General features: G+C 36.7%; 1 protein-coding gene across 16 annotated transcripts in view; it reads left to right on the top strand.

Annotated features, from left to right (window-relative positions):
• Window positions 1-19137, top strand: part of KIAA1328 (KIAA1328 ortholog) — a 425847-nt gene that overhangs the window by 60225 nt on the left and 346485 nt on the right. For all 16 annotated transcript variants that reach the window (XM_086372655.1, XM_086372653.1, XM_086372654.1 and 13 more), the window contains exon 5: window positions 1997-2112. In XM_086372655.1, the coding sequence (XP_086228781.1) occupies window positions 1997-2112 (116 nt within the window). The remainder of the gene's footprint in view (window positions 1-1996; window positions 2113-19137) is intronic.

The raw sequence follows: 19137 nt of genomic DNA, 5'->3' as shown, positions 1-19137 counted from the left end.
CACAGAGAAGCCATGCATATCTTTAGATAGGCCTATAGAAGTGTTGCCTTTTGTGTTTAACACAGCTTGTTAATTTTATAGCCTTCCAGAACATAATAATCACTAATGGGTAGTCTGATCATAGTGATAAGAGAAAAGATTTTATTTTTTTAAAAAAGCTCTGTTTGAATAGTGTAGCAACAAAATTTTCAAACATCTCTGGAAACTAAATTTAGAAAAGAGTGGTTTTTCTAGATAGAGTACTTTAAGTTTTGGGGAAAGCTCATCATAGCATTATGGAATATATGTACAGTCATTTTTTTCCCTTAATGATCCCTATAGTTTTCATGGATTTTCTTTACGTTCAACAAAGGGAGTAAGTAAATGCTGAGGTAGATGTTCTGACCTAGCAGGCTCTAGACATACTTTGTGAATTTACTTTGATGTTGGGTCAATGCAATAGTGGACTTTTTTGTTACTGTTTTTATGACCTTGAAGCCTTGCTTTCTTGAAGAAACAAATCTGTGGTCATTCCTCATATTTCTATGGCTTTTATGAATGATTGAAATGACAGTGGGCTATTGTGAGGTTCCTTTTGGATATCTCATAACTGGGTAAAGTTACTGTGATAATTTTTTCCTATATTAAGTATTTGGCTAATATTTTTTAATAAGCAAATGAAAATAAATGTTCTCTTACCTACTTACAGACATTGTAAAAAGATGGTAACAAGAGAGGCAGGTAACCTGAAACCAGAGTATAAATCCTCTATGTATATATGTAGTTGCTCTTTGTTTAGTTTTCTGGATTCCTTGTAATTGTATCAGTGCTAGAGATTATCCTCTTAGAAAGAAGGTCCTGAGTCCCATTCATGAGCCTAGTACTGTGCTACATGTAAATTATAGGTGTTGGGAAATGATTTGAATGTCATGATAAGCAAGAGAAGATAAGCCTTTTTTTAAAAAAACATTGTATGCCACGCACTTTAACACAAATGAATTCAAAGATGCAGTCAACTCTTGAACATTCAAAATTCTAATTTTCATTCTGTTATCTCATTGATCTTATCACCATCTAGCAACAAAAGAAAGGCTGTGGAGTCCATGTTATTCAGAAACTGTTCTGTTAGAATACAGGTGTGGGAGGAAATAAATTTAGATGCTCAGAGAAAAGATATGGATTCCCTGTGGATTTCACTTACACATATCCCAGTGAGATCTTATAGGGTAAAATATGTTGTACTCTTTTTGGAGAATTAATTGCCAGTAACAGAAATTCAGAACCAACATTTCTGTTCACAGAGTACCATAAAAATTTCGATTGTCCTTTGTTAAGGTAAGTTTTAATGTTGTTATTGTTTAGGTGTTTTTTTTTTTTTTTTTTAAGTTGGGATGCTTTTCAGAATTAAGCATTAAAGATACATATTTTTGGTCAGTGTTTTTAACTTCATAATCCTTTTTGAACTAAGAATCAATGTGCATACCTTTTTTAATGTCAATTCCATTTAAAAATTCCAGTCCAGTCATTTATATGCTACTGAGGATTCCAGGGTGTAAGTACCAGGAAAAAGTAAAATTGCCCATGCATGTTTAGTGAAATATTTAAGTGAGATTTATATATATATATATATGTTTGTTTTGTTGTTAGAATTTAAATAGAAGTATGGGAAAAAATCTAAATCAATATAAATTGTGCCAGTTTGATAATGAAGAGGTGAAATATTTGTAATAGATACTTTTCTGTCGTGGATCATAATTGGGAACCCATAAGGTATAGGACTTTCTGTATTTAAGACAATTCTGACCATTGCAAAAATTCTTAATGTAAAAATCACATACACGTTTTATTACAAAGGCATTGAAGAGTCCCTTCTGAAAGGTTAATTTGAGAAGAAATTTTAAAGATATAAAGTATCCCCGAAAAAACCAACATACTTCTGGAAGAAATCTAGTTTTGGTAAACCACAGCTGTAGGCACCTATTTTATTTTATTCTCATGGGCATTTCGTTTCTTTCAGAGTAAGTGAGGAAAAGGAAGTGACAGAAGAAAGACTCAAAGCTGAGCAGGAATCATTTGAGAAGAAGATCAGGCAGTTGGAAGAACAGAATGAATTGATCATCAAAGAAAGGGAAGATATCCTTTTTGAAAGTCCTCTTTTTTAACGTTCAGAAAGTTTGACTGTTTCATGAAGAAAATGTAAACTCCAGAGAAATAATTGTTCTAATTTATAACCTAGTGTAAATCTGCATGGGCTGCCATTTCGAGGTAATCGGAACGACACTTAGCAGCATGTGCCGTGGCTCCCTTGGTGCTTGGTGCAGCCGTCCAGCTGTTCCCACTGCTGCTGCTGCACAGTGGCGCACATACTTGTCAACTCAGAGAGACAGGAAGAAACTCGGGCATTAAAATGTAGTGTTGGAACTTTATTAAATTCTGTTCCGCTACTGTAATTGAGCCCAAAACATCTTTGTCTTTGGTATTCTTTCTGGCTAAAGCTTTGACAATTCTAAGGCATTCTACTCTAATATCATTAAAAAAAATCCGTTGTAGCTTATAGATGTTGTAATTGATAGATATTTATACTGTAGCGTAATACCACCAAACTGTTTTCATGGAAGAGAAACTATTGGGTGTAGAATTAGAGGGGTGTGTGTGTGTGTGTGAGTATAAATATGTATGCTGGTGTTATTCATGAGAAAATAAAGTAAAAACTGAAGTTTTAACTCAAGGATTGTACTTTAAGGGATATATGAGTTGAAATAAGTGTATTGCTGAAATTGTTTTGACTGGGTAGAATTGCTTATCTTTGGGGTGTTTTGTACTGACATTTTCAAAAAAGAGAAGTGATTGTCCCTAAAGTTAGGATCCTGGATCTGCCAGGGTATGTGAATTCCTGAAGGAACCATTGTTCTTATTGTCAGTATCGTAATTTATGTGACTTTTAATAATTATTTTGAAGATACTTTGAGTGTCAAAAAATGATCACATATTGACAGTAACTATACCTTTGAGAAAACAAAGCAAAGAGAAGCATAAAGATAAATTAATTCACTGGGGGAAAATGCACAAAAAGTAACTATTAAAATTGAGATCTGAACTTGCATTTTTCAAACAGCGGGAATGTGTGATTGCAGATTAATATAATCAGAATTCTCCAATTTGATTTGTGGAGTAGGACATTTGTTAGTTTTATGGGCCCCCAAGTTCAAAGGAGTACTTTTCCAATTATATTTGTTCTTTAGCACTTGAGTAATCTTGAGCCTTCTCTTTTCTTTCCTTTCATTGATTCTATTGCCCTGGGTTGTCAACTCTCAGGCAGTCCCCCTTTGGTGATTTTCATCTTGATGCTTTTTTCTCTTGATTGAAACAGCACTGTTTAGTCAGAATTTACAACTATGCTCAGCCAGTGTTAGTCTTTCACTTTGCAGAAGGAGTAGTGGCTCAGGACCCTAGCACTTTCAAGAAAAGGTAGACCAGGAGTGCTTTTATGTGTAACGCAAGCTTGCTTTACAGGTCTGTTACTTTGCACGTAACAGTTCTGAAGATAAGTGGCCGCTGGCATTGCTGTAGTGGCTTAAAGTTTTCAGTGATGGGTCTATAGAGTTCTCTTAGTTTCTTCTAATGATTGTGGGATTCCAGGTTCCAGGATGGTTGCTCCAATTTCAGTTATTATGTTTCCATTAAGGCAGAAAAAAAGAGGAAGGAAGCCATTCTGGTAGTTATGACTCCCTGTTCGTTTTTAGAACACATGCAGTTTTTGTCAGGGCATTTCCCTCCACGCTGCCACCCAGCAGTCTTTCATGAGATATTTATTGTCCTGAACTTTATCATGTGGACATGCTAATCTGCAGGGGAGGCTGAGAAATTGAGCATTCAGCTTGTCCAATTTATACAGTGGGAGGCAGCAGGGAAGGGGGTTGGAAATGAAGTCAGCCTTCAACTCTGGTAGCAGAAGTAGGGGAGATTGAAATCACTTTTTGTATACGGAGGAGGTGTTGATACCTTGATCTTCCTGGGAAGAAAAAAAAAATGTATTGTGTACAGTGGAACTGGGGCTGAGAAATAAGATGAGAGATGAAAGAGGTTGCAGACAATTTAGAAAGCCTGGCTACAGTTAGAATGGGACCTTGTTTATCTGGTGCTAGCCTAACAAAAAAAAAAATGTGTGGCTATATGGTAAAGCACAGTTTAACTTTGGTGGACTATTACAATTAGCACTCTCTGGGTCAAGATTAATTGTATATAGTATCGAAGCAGTTGACATTCAGCATGATTATGGACAGAATAATTTCTTTTGTCAGGCTGAATATTAAGATACATCGGACACGACTGAGCGACTTCACTTTCACTTTTCCCTTGCATGCATCGGAGAAGGAAATGGCAACCCACTCCAATGTTCTTACCTGGAGAATCCCAGGGACGGGGGAGCCTGGTGGGCTGCCGTCTGTGGGGTCGCACAGAGTCGGACACGACTGAAGCAACTTAGCAGCAGCAGCAGCAGCAGCAGGTGATTGTAGTGACACAGTATTTCCTTTTTTCTTAGCACATAGGTCAACCCACTGCCATGGAACAAATCTGTCCAATGCCAGCTCAGTGCAGCCGCACACGTTCCCTTGTGTATCTTCCGTGGTGTTCTTGCACTGCAGCTGCAAGTGGTGCAGTTGCAATAAAGATTGTGGCCTGAAATATTTACTGTCTGACCCTTTACAGAAAAGTTTGCTTACTCTGATCTAAATTGTAAAATTAAAAAGTAAAGGAAAATACAAAGACTTAGACATGAATCATAGTTAGACCTATTTTGATATAAAAAGATTTGACTTGAGTTTTATTATTGTGAGTGAAGATTGGAGTAAATGTTAGACCATGTTCAAAAATTAAAATAGTTTAATTAGTGTAATTGGTTTAAGATTTTTTTAAGTCACCTAAAGATAAGTGGTATTTGTGGAACTTGTCAAAGAAAAGAGAAAGGAAGATATGATTAAAAAACAGTGAGATCCATGTCTTTTTTCCCAAGTGGATTGCTCAGGTGTGAATCTCCTTTACCAGTATAAACCTGTCAAAGGTTAATATAGGTGATTTTACTGTACATAAAACTCTGTAAAACTTAGAGACATAAAACAAGGATATAATTTAAAACAATATAATTTTAACTACAGATACATTTACCTATCATACATGAATGATTCAAGCTCACATACATGAAATGAGATAATTTCAAATTATTTAAAGCCTGTTTCTGCATGAGAAACTATATGGATTCTGATTTTTGGCATTTTAATGATGTGTTATCCTAATTTATGGGGTTCTTTTGTTATAAAAGTCCTAATAATAGGATTTATTGATTAATTATATGAAACCAGACCAGTCCCTTAGTAGAAAAGAGTGACGATATTTTACATGTTTGCATTTGGATCAAACTTTTCAAGGATTTGTTCTTATGCTAATTAGAGAATTTATTAGTAAAACATAAACACTCTTAGTAGTTTTCAGTCTTTGAACAAAGAAAACTTGTTTCCTGAGAAATTAGCTATGTAAATGAATGTGCCATTTACAAGGTCTAGCAATCTGATGAACCTAGTAGATTTTTCCCTAACTAAATGTGTATGAATGGGGAGGTAAATCTGAAAAGGACAGAATAATATGTCCAATAGGAATAATTCTGAAACATGTTAGCATGTAATAGTGTAAGACACAGAGGATGTAGCCATTATAAAAGTTGATTAATATTTGAGCTGATTGTAATTCCAGAATATATGTCTCAGCTCAGGATGGTATCAAAAGCTTACAGAAGGAAAGTAAAGTCTGATGTTTGCTGACTTCCCTCTTAACTGACAGAGCAAGGGAAGTGACAGACAAGAAAGCACAATGGGCTTTAGAGTCAAAATTGTTTTAGTACTGATGAGCTGTCTGACCTTGGGAAAGCTACTGAACTTTTCTGAGTGTTTTTTCATCTATAATATATGGATACCCAATAATGCCTTTTTTTGCAGGCTTGTTGAAATTTGGTAGGTTCTTTATGTGTGTAAAGAATCTAGCAGTGTTTCTTACTTTGGAATACTGAAACACAGATAGCAATTCTCCTTATTACTATGATTAATTTAGATGAGGAATGAGTTGACTAGCTCCTCTGTTTCTCAACTCTTCCTTTCTTCTGTGGGGTTTTGATGGTTTTCATTAGGTTAAGCAGATGCTTAGGCTGCTTAGAGGCCCAGTAGGAGAGTAAAAGGACTTCCCTGGTGGCTCAGAGAGTAAACAGTCTGCCTGCAATGCAGGAGACCTGGGTTTAGTCCCTGGGTCAGGAAGATCCCCTGGAGAAGGTAATGGCTACCCACTTTCGTATTTTTGCCTGAAGAACTCCATGGACAGAGGAGCCTGGTGGGCTACAGTCCATGGGGTCACAGAAACTCAGACACAACTGAGCGACTAACACTTTGGCTTTTTCATGAGAGTGAAATAGATGTGCTTTGTCTTCTGCTTCTATGAAGGAGGAAATCTTTCTGTCTCATTTACACTAGTTGGGTGCTTATCAAGGGAAACAGGTTTTACTTTCCTCTCCCAGAAATCAGACTGACAGAAATGTTTGTTTTCTTTTCTTTCTGATCTGTTCCATTATCTCTCTGACTGAGACTTAGTCAGTTGAAGAGGTTTAGAGGTGCTTAGAGTTTAGATCCTTGAGCCCACTGTATCAGAGGTCATTTTAGAAACCTTGCTCTGGGAAAAAAGAGTTTTAAAGGAACCAGCCTTAACCTTTCTGAGGAATGTTTTTAGAATGAGTCAAAGGTCTTAGTATATCTGTGCTGAAATTAGGCTAGAGAAAACTCAAAAGAATTTCATCTAATTATATAAAAAGGAATCATTTGTTTGAATAACAGTAATATATAAGAGGTATTCAAAGCTTTCTATTTAACTGTATACATCTCTGCTACATGAGCCAGACTACCACGATCTGATAGACTTTTGCTGAGAATAACAACCATTCTTATAGGAAGTTCTATCACAGATCTGGGTGCAGTGGTCTTGGGTGGGTAGGCAGGGTAGGATAATAAATAGAAATAAGTTTCATGAGGAAGGAAATAAACTTCAAAAGAAAGGGTTAGTCTTCTTTTCTAATTAAAATTTCTGATCCTTCATAAGAAAAGTCAGGAGATTCTCCAGTCTTAGAAACAGTTTGGGGAGAATTAAAAATAAAAACTTAGTGAAGATGCCTATAGGCAGAGGAGAGGGTATTTTGGTGCCTGGCAGTGTGGTTGTGACATATGAATATAGCAAAGTATGTTGCCAGACACCTTATCAGCTTTGATGAATCTTGGCCTTTTGAATAAATATTGTGTTTTTTTTTAATGTTTACAAATTGAATTATGGTGATAGGATATATTTGGTGTACTTAGATAAAGTCAGTTAATTCCATTTAGCAAGCCCTAGACAATATTGCTTTACTAATCTAATAACTATCTCTAATACTGTGTAAGTTGTACTTTGGGGGGCTGTTTTATTTGCTCTGTGATGCTGTACAACTTTAGCAGGTTTTGAACCATTATTATTGTATATTATCAGGATAATGTTGTCATTGTAAATCATAACAGATTAAATAACCCTTTACCATTGTGTTAAGAAGAAATAAGCATGCTTAAAGAAAGAACTAATTATTACTAGTATTACTGTTGCCTGAGCTGTTCTTGAATATTATTTTGTTCTTTTAAAAATACTTAGATATTAATGCTAACTGAAGGGGGGAGAAATTGCTGATAAATGTTTGCAGAAAATAAAAAACTATATCAAATTTTATCCATATACTTCATTTCAATAACCCTTTAGAGTTTAAGTTACTCTGTGGTAGTGAGTTATATTTACATATTACTTTTCTGGACTCATCCAAGATGAAAGTAAAAAGAAGGACTCCTACTCTGGTCCCCTAAATAATGCACTTTTCTCACATGAAAATTCTTGAGGCTATCACACATATAATATTAAACTCATTGTCTGGAATCTAGTTTATAAGTCCATTAAAAGCAGAAAATTAGAAGTAGGGAAAAAAGCTACAGTAAGGATATTGAAGCTGACAGAGTTAGCTATTAAAACTATTAAAAACCATATAAAAACTGAAAATGTACAGCAATCTAGAACTTCTCCCCACCTAGATGTATCTCAAGACCATCCTGTATGAAATGCAGCACACTGCTTAACTTTCGTAATTCTGTTATGAATTTGATGCCTGATTCTGAGGCATCAAAATAATGGCAAATTGTTTTTATCCCATTACCTTTTTTATGTACATCTAGTACTTCTATTAGTAAGATGTCTTACATTTGTGTATGGGCTTCCCTGGTGGAAGCCCATAGAGGGTAAAGGATCTGCCCACAATGTGGGAGACCCAGGTTTGATTCCCGGGTCGGGATGATCCCCTGGAGAAGGAAATGGAGTGGCAACCCACTCCAGTATGGCAACTCTTGCCTGAAAAATCCCATGGACAGAGAAGCCTGGCAGGCTACAGTCCAATGGGTCATAAAGAACTCGACACAACTGAGCGACTTCACTTTCACTTTTCTATTTACAGACTACTGAAACTTATACTTTTTAATCTTCACAATAACCTGGTTAAGATAGGTGAATCTGATGCTCTTTTCCTTATTTTTACAGATAAAGATACAGCCCATTGCAGGGTTAAGAGTAAAATCTTAATGACAGGAAATATCTTTACATCCAATTATTTCTGCAACAGTAAGCAATGCAAATATCAGTAGGCCTTACTTTTCTAGCCTGCTTTATAGTTAAAGCAAATTTTTATTTAAAAAATTGTAATATATTTTACAGTGCTTTTTATCCAAAGTTGGTTTTAAAAAATGGGGGAGGGGGGTTGGCGGAGTACTTACTAGAGTGTAACCTAATTATTCAGAAATCCAGATACGTGAGATGTTCCTGAGATTCACTTGTATTTTGGCTTTTCTATTCAGTCACCAAATCTTTATCATTTCCCCTCTGAAATATTACTCTTAACCCACTGTCTTTTAAAAAAAAATTTTGTTAGGGTAGAATTGATATGCAGATTGTGTTAGTTTCAGGTGTATAACAAATCGAATCTGTTATCCACTCTTTTTTAGCTTGTTTTCCTATATAGGCCATTATAGAGTACTGAGTTGAGTTCCCTGTGGTATATAGTAGCTCCCTAGTAGTTATCTGTTTTCTTAGATATAAATTTATTTGGCTGCATCAGGTCTTAATTGCGGCAAGTGGGATATTGGTTGCATCATGTGGGATCTTTTGTTGCAGGTGCACAGACTCTAGCTGTGGTGCAGGGGCTGAGCAGTTGCAGTGCAAAGGCTCTCCAGGTGTGGCACGTGGGCTCTAGAGCACACTGGCTCAGCAGTTGCAGCACAAGGGTTCAGCCGCTCTGCAGCATGTGGGGTTCTAGCTCGCTGACTGGGAATTGAGCCTGCATCCCCTGTGTTGCAAGGCAGATTCTTAACCACTGGACCACCAGGGAAGTCCCCGTTGTCTGTACATAGCAGTGTGTATATGTCAGTGCCAGTCTTCCAGTTTATCCCTACCCCATCCCCCAACCTCACCCCATAGCCATAGGTTTGTTTTTTACATCTGTAACTCTATTTTTGTTTTGTAGATAAGTTCATTTCTAGCCTTTTTTAAGATTCTGCATATAAGCAATATCATGTGATATTTGTTTGACTTCACACAGTATGAGAATTTCTAGGTTCATCCATGATGCTGCAACTGGCATTATTTTGTTCTTTTTATAGCTGAGTAATATTATATTGTATATGTGGATAAAGAAGGTATGATTGTCTTTTGCGGTTTTCACTGACACATAACTACATTCTTGTGAAGTATCCTTTTGCCCATCTCCATTATCTTCTGCTGTCCTTTGATTGACTTCATTTCATCACTGTTGCCAGATTAATCTTTCTTAAGGACTGCTTTTATTACATCACTTGGCTTTTTAATAACTTGCCTTGGCTTCTTATGGCCTAAAGTATCAAATGTGTATTCTTAATTTTGACATTTAAGCCCTCTGTTTCTGATGCCATGTAATATATGTGACCTTCAATTTGATGACTCTCTTGTGTAGTGCCTACATACTAGATAGGAAAAGCTCACTGTTTTGGTTTTTTTTTCCCCTGCTTACTGAAGTTTGTTTCCATTTCTTTGTCATTGTTCCTTTTGCTAGTTTTCTTTGAGACTTCAGGACTTTTTTTCTGAAAAATTTTTAGCAGTATTTGACTCTTAGACCTCTTTAACTGTTCATAGCTATGCCAACAGCCCTAACTTATGCATCTTATGGCTCCTTGGGCATCTGTGGTATTCTTTCAGCAGTACTGGATTTTGAATAAGAACGTTGACGTCAGTCTTGGACCAACTACTTTATCCCTTTCTGACTCTACTGCAGTCACTGAGTGCAGGAGCATTTCAATTTCATTTTAGAAGAATAAGCTAATTTGCAGTTGCTTTAGACTTTAGTAGTAGAGAAAGTGAAGGCCGTGAAGAAAAGAAGATACTGTCTAGCCAAAGGGGATCTATATTTGAAAAAATGTTTTTTGGTTTGTTTTAAGGCTGGAAAAGAATGTGAAGTATATTTGTATGTTGAAACAAATGTGCTAGGAAATGATTAAGATCTGCTTTCCATCTCATAGTACCTTTTCTGATTTTTAGTTTTTTTTTTTCTATGAAAATGAAACAAGTCTTAAAGAAATCTTGATAAATTTATCTGTTAAGCTTATATGCTGTGGAGTACTGAAATATGAGATTGTGCTTTTCAGCCACTTGCCCTCTATTTTGGGCTTATCAAGGTTCATTTGTTTATGTATGTTTGTATTTGTTATTTTTGTATTTGCTATGGACTGATTTGTGTCCCTCTAAAAATACATATGTTGAAGCCCTAACCCCCTGATGTAGCCATCTGGAGATGGGTTTTTAGGGGGTGATTAAGGGCTTCTCTGGTGGCTCAGATGGTAAAGAATTAGCCTGCAATGCAGGAAACCAAGGTTCGATCCTTGAGTTGAGATGATCCCCTTGAAGGAGGGCATAGCAAGCCACTCTAGTATTCTTGGCTGAAGAATTCCATCAACAGAGGAGCCTGGTGAGTTACAGTCCATGGACTTGCAAAGAGTCGAACACTGCTGAGTTACTAACACTTCTCTAAGGTTAAATGATGTCTGTATGAATGGGGCTGTAATCCAGTAGGACTCTAGCCTTATAAGAAGGAAGGGGATCTCTCTCCCTCCCTTCTTCCCATACCCTACATGTGAGGACACAGTGGCCATCTGAAAACCAGAAGGGAGCTGTCACCAGAAACCAAATCCTATGGGACCTTGATTGGATTTTCTAGCCTTTAGAATGATGAGAAAATAAATTTCACCCAGTCTGTGGTATTTTGTCATGGCAGATTTAGATAGTATTTAATATGTCCTTAGTTCTTCAGTATTTTTATTCTATGTATATGTTGAAAAATCCTTTTGGTGTGTCGTTGAAGAGTACACTAAATTTCTAAATAATTAGTATGTTTTCAGATGTCGTTCTCTGGTAATTTTCTCTTATTTTGGGGGCTTCCCTGGTGGCTCAGATGGTAAAGAATCTACCTGCAATGCGGCAGACCCGGGTCCAGTCTCTTGTTGGGGAAGATCCCCTGGAGAAAGAAATGGCAGCCTACTCCAGTATTCTTGCCTGGAGAATTCCATGGAGTGTACTGTAGGCTGCCAGGCAGGCTACAGTCCATGCAGTTGCAGAGAGTCAGACATAACTAGTTCTTTGGTATTTTTATTCTGTGTATATATCAAAAAAAACCCTTTTGGTGTATCTGTAGAAGGGTACACTCAATTTCTAAATAATTGGTATGTTTTCAGATACCATTCTCTGATAATTTTCTCTTATTTTTAATCTCCTGGTTGGGTATTAATGCACTTTGAACAGTAATTTTTAAAATATTATTTTGTATTTTTTAATGAGATTTGCTTTTAAAGAGTTTTCGACCTTACTGTTTGAGATCCTTTTAATATCTGTGGTGTAACATTTTGTAATAAAAACAGCTGTACTTTCCAGGTTTGGTTTTGATAGTGTTTTGATTTCTTTGACTTGCTGAAGGCTCTAGATATGAAGCCTGAGCCCCTCCACAGAGCGATTTCTGTGTTGCTTTGTAGCGAGTGACACTGGAGTTCAAATAGATGTGCTTTGGGGCTTCTAAAGTAGCCTGAGTGGCTAAAGTATTCACTTGTTTTTGATGACCATGTGTAAATAAGCTAAGCAGACTGAAATTCAAAAATACTGGTTTTCTACATTTCTGTTTAATTTTTTTTAGTATTAGTTCTGTACTGGATAAATGATACTAAATCTGTTTGGCATAATTTAAAATTACTTTGGGAAGTTTCACCAGTTCTTTCATGAAGAAATAGGGTTTCTATAAATCAATTGCATAATAATTATTGTTGGGGAGAGTTCATTATTTCCTTTAGCCTTTTACATTACTCATCTTCTTTAAAGGACTGTTCTAACGTACTTTCTTCGGCTAAATCCTTTTGCCATACCACATCTTGTAATTGCTTTAGATTTGAAGAATATGATGAATGGCTTTATTATTAACCAATAGCAAATTTGTCTTAGTGTTCTTAACCTCAGTGTGACCTTCACTTTTGAATAGTTAAATGATTAAATGATTCAGATGGTACTATTCTCACCTCCAGTAGAGACTTACACAATAGCATTTCCATTTTTAGTTTTATTGTTATGCCCAAGATTTTACATTCCCAGTGCTTTAATTGTTCAGATGTAGTAAATCTAGTTATGGTATAGTCATGTAATGATAAAAAAATTAACTGAATATCTGAAATCGATCTCCTTATAGATAAGATGGTAAGGATTGTCAATTTCTCCTGATTTCATTATGTTTTGTTAATAGAGAAATCTCAGGCTATTCAGCTGTTTTCCTGAATGCTCAGGCTGGTGAAAAATGGAGAAAGAATCCTTCCTATCAAAAGTCTTACACAGTCCTTGAATTTCTAAATAAATATGACCTAGAAAATGCAAATATCTAAAGAGAATACTGATTTATCTTCCAGTTGGTGTTCTAGTTGGTCAGTTTTTCAAATAATAGTTATAATGTGTGTGTCATTTTTTGGCCATACCTTTAAAAGACCTTTATCTACACAAAGGCCATTAAACCAGGGAAAATGGCAACAGGCGAAGGAGAATATAAGAAAGAGATGAAACCAGTAGAAAAGAAGGTTAGAAAGAAATAATAGGGATTATCCTAATGAGAAATTTGCACTAGAGAAAGTTTGACAGTTGAGAAGAGAGCCTAGCGATATGCTGATAGAAGTGAACAGTTATTAGTTGAGTGCCGGGAAAAGCTGCCAAATATCTACCTCTGTCTCACATAATAACCCCAAGGCATCAGTGTGCCAGTTGAAAGCGCAGGGAGTAGTTTAACACTCTAGAGGCAAAGGGAATAAGAGGAAGTTTAAGTGTGATGGTAGGTGTAATCATTTAGAGATAGCACAGCCTTTATAAGTATCTTCTTAACATAGTGTTATACAGTAATGTGAGATGGCTATTAAGTGAAAAATCTATGTGAAAAATGCTTTTGTAAACTTCTATCCAGTTAATTAGAAATTGGGTGTCTCAAATATGAGTTATCTAAGTATGTGACATAACAAAAACACTAGTATTTTGGAAAGAACACCAAAATCATGAAATCATGATTTCATTTTGCCTTTAAACTAGATATATGACCTTGGATAAACTAACCTCTGCAAGTCTGAATTTTATCATATTTAATGTGTTAATAATATCTGAACTGTTTACCAAAAAAGGTGATCAAGACTATGAAAATTCTATAAAAATTTAAAGTCTACAAAAATATTATCTCACTCTGAAAAGTTTTATAACATACAAATTAATATGAAGATATATATGATTATTTTATTCTTTATTTTATTCCCTCACACATTTAAAAATGTTATCATTTCAAGCATTCTGTGAATTTTATTAAGCCTCTTTTTGTACCAAAGCAAATAGTATTATGATTCTTTTTCAAGTTATATTGAAAATATATAAAAAATATATTTTACTTCATATTTTATTTTTTATTGAACTAATATTGATTTGTAGCATTATATGTTTTATATTTGCAACATTATATTTCTGCTTCTATATATGTTACAGTGTGCTCATCACCAAAAGTTTATTTTCCATTCATCACCATACAGTTGATCCCCTTTGCCTGTTTTACCTTTCCTTTCCAGGAACCAGTACTCTTATTCTCTGTATCTACATGTCTGTTTTTTTGTTTAGTTTGGTTTGTTCATTGATTTTATTCTTTATTGGTTTTTTATGTTCCACATATAAGTAACATCACATGGTATTTTCCTTTCCCTATCTGATTTATTTCACTTATATATATATACATATATATATATATTTCATATTGTCTTTATCTAGTCATTTGTTAATGGATACTAGGTTGTTTCCATATCTTGGCTATTGTAAATAATGCTGAAATGAACCTAAGGGTGTAGGTATCTTTTTTGAATTAGTGTTTTCATATTCTTTGGATAAATAGCCAGAAGTGGACTACCTGGATCATATATGAGGAATCTCCGTACTATCTTCCATAGTGGCTATACCAATTTATGTTTCCACTAACAGTTTATGAAAGTTCTCTTTTTTTTTCCACATCCTTCCAACACTTGTTATTTGATTTTGTTCAGCTGCTAAGTCATGTCTGACTCTTGGCGACCCCATGGACTATAGCACACTAGGCTTCCTTGTCCGTCACTATCTCCTGGAGTTTGCTCAAACTCATGTCCATTGAGTCAGTGATGCCGTACAGATCTCATCCTGATGAAAGGTTGTTGCTGAGCTGTGAAAGTCACTGGGATTCTTGGGCTCCGGAAGAGAAGAATTCAGTCTGGGGCCAGTGACATTTGATCACTCAGTGCTTTTGTGTAATAAAGTTTTATTAAAGTATAAAAGAGATAGAGAAAACTTCTGACACAGACATGAGAAGGGGGCAGAAAGAGCGCCCCCTGCTAGTCTTTAGCCAGATGTTATATAGCTACAAGCAGCCTGGTAATTAGAGAAAGGAAATGTCTCAAAACTCAGAGACTGGCACCAGGCCTCTCACCCACAACATGCATTTTGGGATAACATTGGCACAAGGTGGGTTGTCCTGGGCCATAAAATGATTAACATGAATCTTGAAGAAAGGTAGGTTTCCAAGCAAATACATAGTCTCATTAACATAACTTAAGAGAACTTTTGTATGAGCAAAACATACTGGTTTGTCAAGTCACTTCTAAGTCTTAAGCAAACCAACTTGAAGACAAAATCTAGGGTAAATACATAGTTTATTAACATAGCTTAAGAAAAACATTTCCATAAGAAAAATGCATTGGTTGGCTCAAGGTTCAAGAAGAGTTCAGGTGAAACCAGGTGTCCTTATGGCAACACAGAATTGTAAAAGAAACCTCTTTTTAAATGTGTGTAGAGAAGGGGGAAAAAATCGAACACTTGTAGTTTGTTTCCTCCTGCTGCTTAAGAGAGAGAAAAGATGTCTGACACTTGCAGCCTATTTCCTCCCTTGGGAGATCCCTGCCCTTCCTGCCTGTTACCCTCTCACTGTGTGCCCTCTTCTCCTCCTGCCCTCAATATTTCCCTGCTTTAGGTAATGAGGACATTTTGGTAATGTTGATTCTTCCAGTCCAGGAGCATGAAATATCAGTTTCTTCCAATAATGTCTTATAATTTTCAGTGTGCAAATCATTCACCTCCTTGATAAATTTATTCCTAAGTATTTTATTATGTTTTTGCAATTATAAATGTGGTTGTTCTCTTAAGTTTTCTTTCAGTAGCTCGTTGTTGGCATTTAGAAATACAGTAGATTTATGTATATTGCTTTTGTGATCCTGCAACTTTACTGTATTCATTTATCATTTCTAATAGTTTTGTTGAAGTCTTTAGATTTTCTATATATAAAGTCATTTCATCTGTAAATAGTGACAGTTTAACCTCTTCCCTTCCAGCTTGGACGGCTTTTCTTTCTTGCCTAATTGCTCTGGCTAGGACTGCAAATAATATGTTGAATAGGAGTGGTGAAAGTGAACATTCTTGCCTTATTTCTTATCTTAGAGGAAATGCTTTCAGCTTTTCATCATTGAGTATGATGGACTTGTTATATATGGCCTTTATTATATTGAGATGCATCCCTCTATATCTAGTTTATTGAGTTTTTATTGTAAATATGTGTTCAGTTCAGTTCAGTTCAGTTGCTCAGTTGTATCCGACTCTTTGCGACCCCATGAATCGCAGCACGCCAGGCCTCCCTGTCCATCACCAACTCCCAGAGTTCACTCAGACTCACGTCCATCGAGTCAGTGATGCCATCCAGCCATCTCATCCTCTGTCGTCCTCTTCTCCTCCTGCCCCCAATCCCTCCCAGCATTAGGATCTTTTCCAGTGAGTTAACTCTTCGCACGAGGTGGCCAAAGTACTGGAGTTTCAGCTTTAGCACCATTCTTTCCAAAGAAATCCCAGGGCTGATCTCCTTTAGAATGGACTGGTTGGATCTCCTTGCAGTCCAAGGGACTCTCAAGAGTCTTCTCCAACACCACAGTTCAAAAGCATCAATTCTTCAGTGCTCAGCCTTCTTCACAGTCCAACTCTCACATCCATACATGACCACAGCAAAAACCATAGCCTTGACTAGACGGACCTTTGTTGGCAAAGTAATGTCTCTGCTTTTGAATATGCTATCTAGGTTGGTCATAACTTTCCATCCAAGGAGTAAGCGTATTTTAATTTCAAGACTGCAGTCACCATCTGCAGTGATTTTGGAGCCCCCCAAAAAATAAAGTCTGACACTGTTTCTACTGTTTTCCCATCTATTTCCCATGAAGTGATAGGACCGGATGCCATGATCTTTGTTTTCTGAATGTTGAGCTTTAAGCCAACTTTTTCACTCTCCTCTTTCACTTTCATCAAGAGACTTTTGAGTTCCTCTTCACTTTCTGTCATAAGGGTGGTGTCATCTGCATATCTGAGGTTATTGATATTTCTCCCGGCAATCTTGATTCCAGCTTGTGCTTCTTCCAGTCCAGCGTTTCTCATGATGTACTCTGCATATAAGTTAAATAAGCAGGGTGATAATACACAGCCTTGACATACTCCTTTTCCTATTTGAAACCAGTCTGTTGTTCCATGTCCAGTTCTAACTGTTGCTTCCTGTCCTGCATACAGGTTTCTCAAGAGGCAGGTCGGGTGGTCTGGTATTCCCATCTCTTTCAGAATTTTCCACAGTTTATTGTGATCCACACAGTCAAAGGCTTTGGCATAGTCAATAAAGCAGAAATAGATGTTTTTCTGAAACTCTCTTGCTTTTTCCATGATCCAGCGGATGTTGGCAATTTGATCTCTGGTTCCTCTGCCTTTTGTAAATCCAGCTTGAACATCAGGAAGTTCACGGTTCACGTATTGCTGAAGCCTGGCTTGGAGAATTTTGAGCATTACTTTACTAGCATGTGAGATGAGTGCAATTGTGCGGTAGTTTGAGCATTCTTTGGCATTACCTTTCTTTGGGATTGGAATGAAAACTGACCTTTTCCAGTCCTGTGGCCACTGCTGAGTTTTCCAAATTTGCTGGCATATTGAGTGCAGCACTTTCACAGCATCATCTTTCAGGATTTGAAGTAGCTCAACTGGAATTCCATCACCTCCACTAGCTTTGTTCGTAGTGATGCTTTCTAAGGCCCACTTGACTTCACATTCCAGGATGTCTGGCTCTAGATGAGTGATCACACCATCGTGATTATCTGGGTCATGAAGATCTTTTTTGTACAGTTCTTCTGTGTATTCTTGCCATCTCTTCTTAATATCTTCTGCTTCTGTTAGGTCCATACCATTTCTGTACTTTATCGAGCCCATCTTTGCATGAAATGTCCCCTTTGTATCTCTGATTTTCTTGAAGAGATCTCTAGTCTTTCCCATTCTGTTGTTTTCCTCTATTTCTTTGCATTGATCGCTGAGGAAGGCTTTCTTATCTCTTCTTGCTATTCTTTGGAACTCTGCATTCAGATGCTTGTATCTTTCCTTTTCTCCTTTGCTTTTTGCTTCTCTTCTTTTCATAGCTATTTGTAAGGCCTCCCCAGACAGCCATTTTGCTTTTTTGCATTTCTTTTCCATGGGGATGGTCTTGATCCCTGTCTCCTATACAATGTCACGAACCTCATTCCATAGTTCATCAGGCACTCTATCAGATCTAGGCCCTTAAATCTATTTCTCACTTCCACTGTATAATCATAAGGGATTTGATTTAGGTTATACCTGAATGGTCTAGTGGTTTTCCCTACTTTCTTCAATTTAAGTCTGAATTTGGCAATAAGGAGTTCGTGATCTGAGCCACAGTCAGCTCCTGGTCTTGTTTTTGTTGACTGTACCATTATATCTACTACTGTGGGCAGGAATCCCTCAGAAGAAATGGAGTAGCCATCATGGTCAACAAAAGAGTCCGAAATGCAGTACTTGGATGCAGTCTCAAAAATGACAGAATGATCTCTGTTCGTTTCCAAGGCAAACCATTCAATATCACAGTAATCCAAGTCTATGCCCCAACCAGTAACGCTGAAGAAGCTGAAGTTGAACGGTTCTATGAAGACCTACAAGACCTTTTAGAACTAACACCCAAAAAAGATTTCCTTTTCATTATAGGGGACTGGAATGCAAAAGTAGGAAGTCAAGAAACACCTGGAGTAACGGGCAATTTTGGTCTTGGAATGCAGAATGAAGCAGGGCAAAGACTAATAGAGTTTTGCCAAGAAAATGCACTGGTCATAGCAAACACCCTCTTCCAACAACACAAGAGAAGACTCTACACATGGACATCACCAGATGGTCAACACTGAAATCAGATTGATTATGTTCTTTGCAGCCAAAGATGGAGAAGCTCTATACAGTCAACAAAAACAAGACCAGGTGCTGACTGTGGCTCAGGTCATGAACTCCTTATTGCTAAATTCAGACTTGCAGAAAGTAGGGAAAACCACTAGACCATTCAGGTATAACCTAAATCAAATCCCTTATGATTATACAGTGGAAGTGAGAAATAGATTTAAGGGCCTAGATCTGATAGAGTGCCTGATGAACTATGGAATGAGGTCATGA

This window comes from Bos grunniens, chromosome 24, assembly GCF_055505025.1.
Source record: "Bos grunniens cultivar Pamir isolate PY7600 chromosome 24, Bosgru_T2T1.0, whole genome shotgun sequence".
NCBI lineage: Eukaryota > Metazoa > Chordata > Mammalia > Artiodactyla > Bovidae > Bos > Bos grunniens.
The sequence above is the reverse complement of the archived record's forward strand: the minus strand, read 5'-3'. Positions and strand labels throughout refer to the sequence as shown.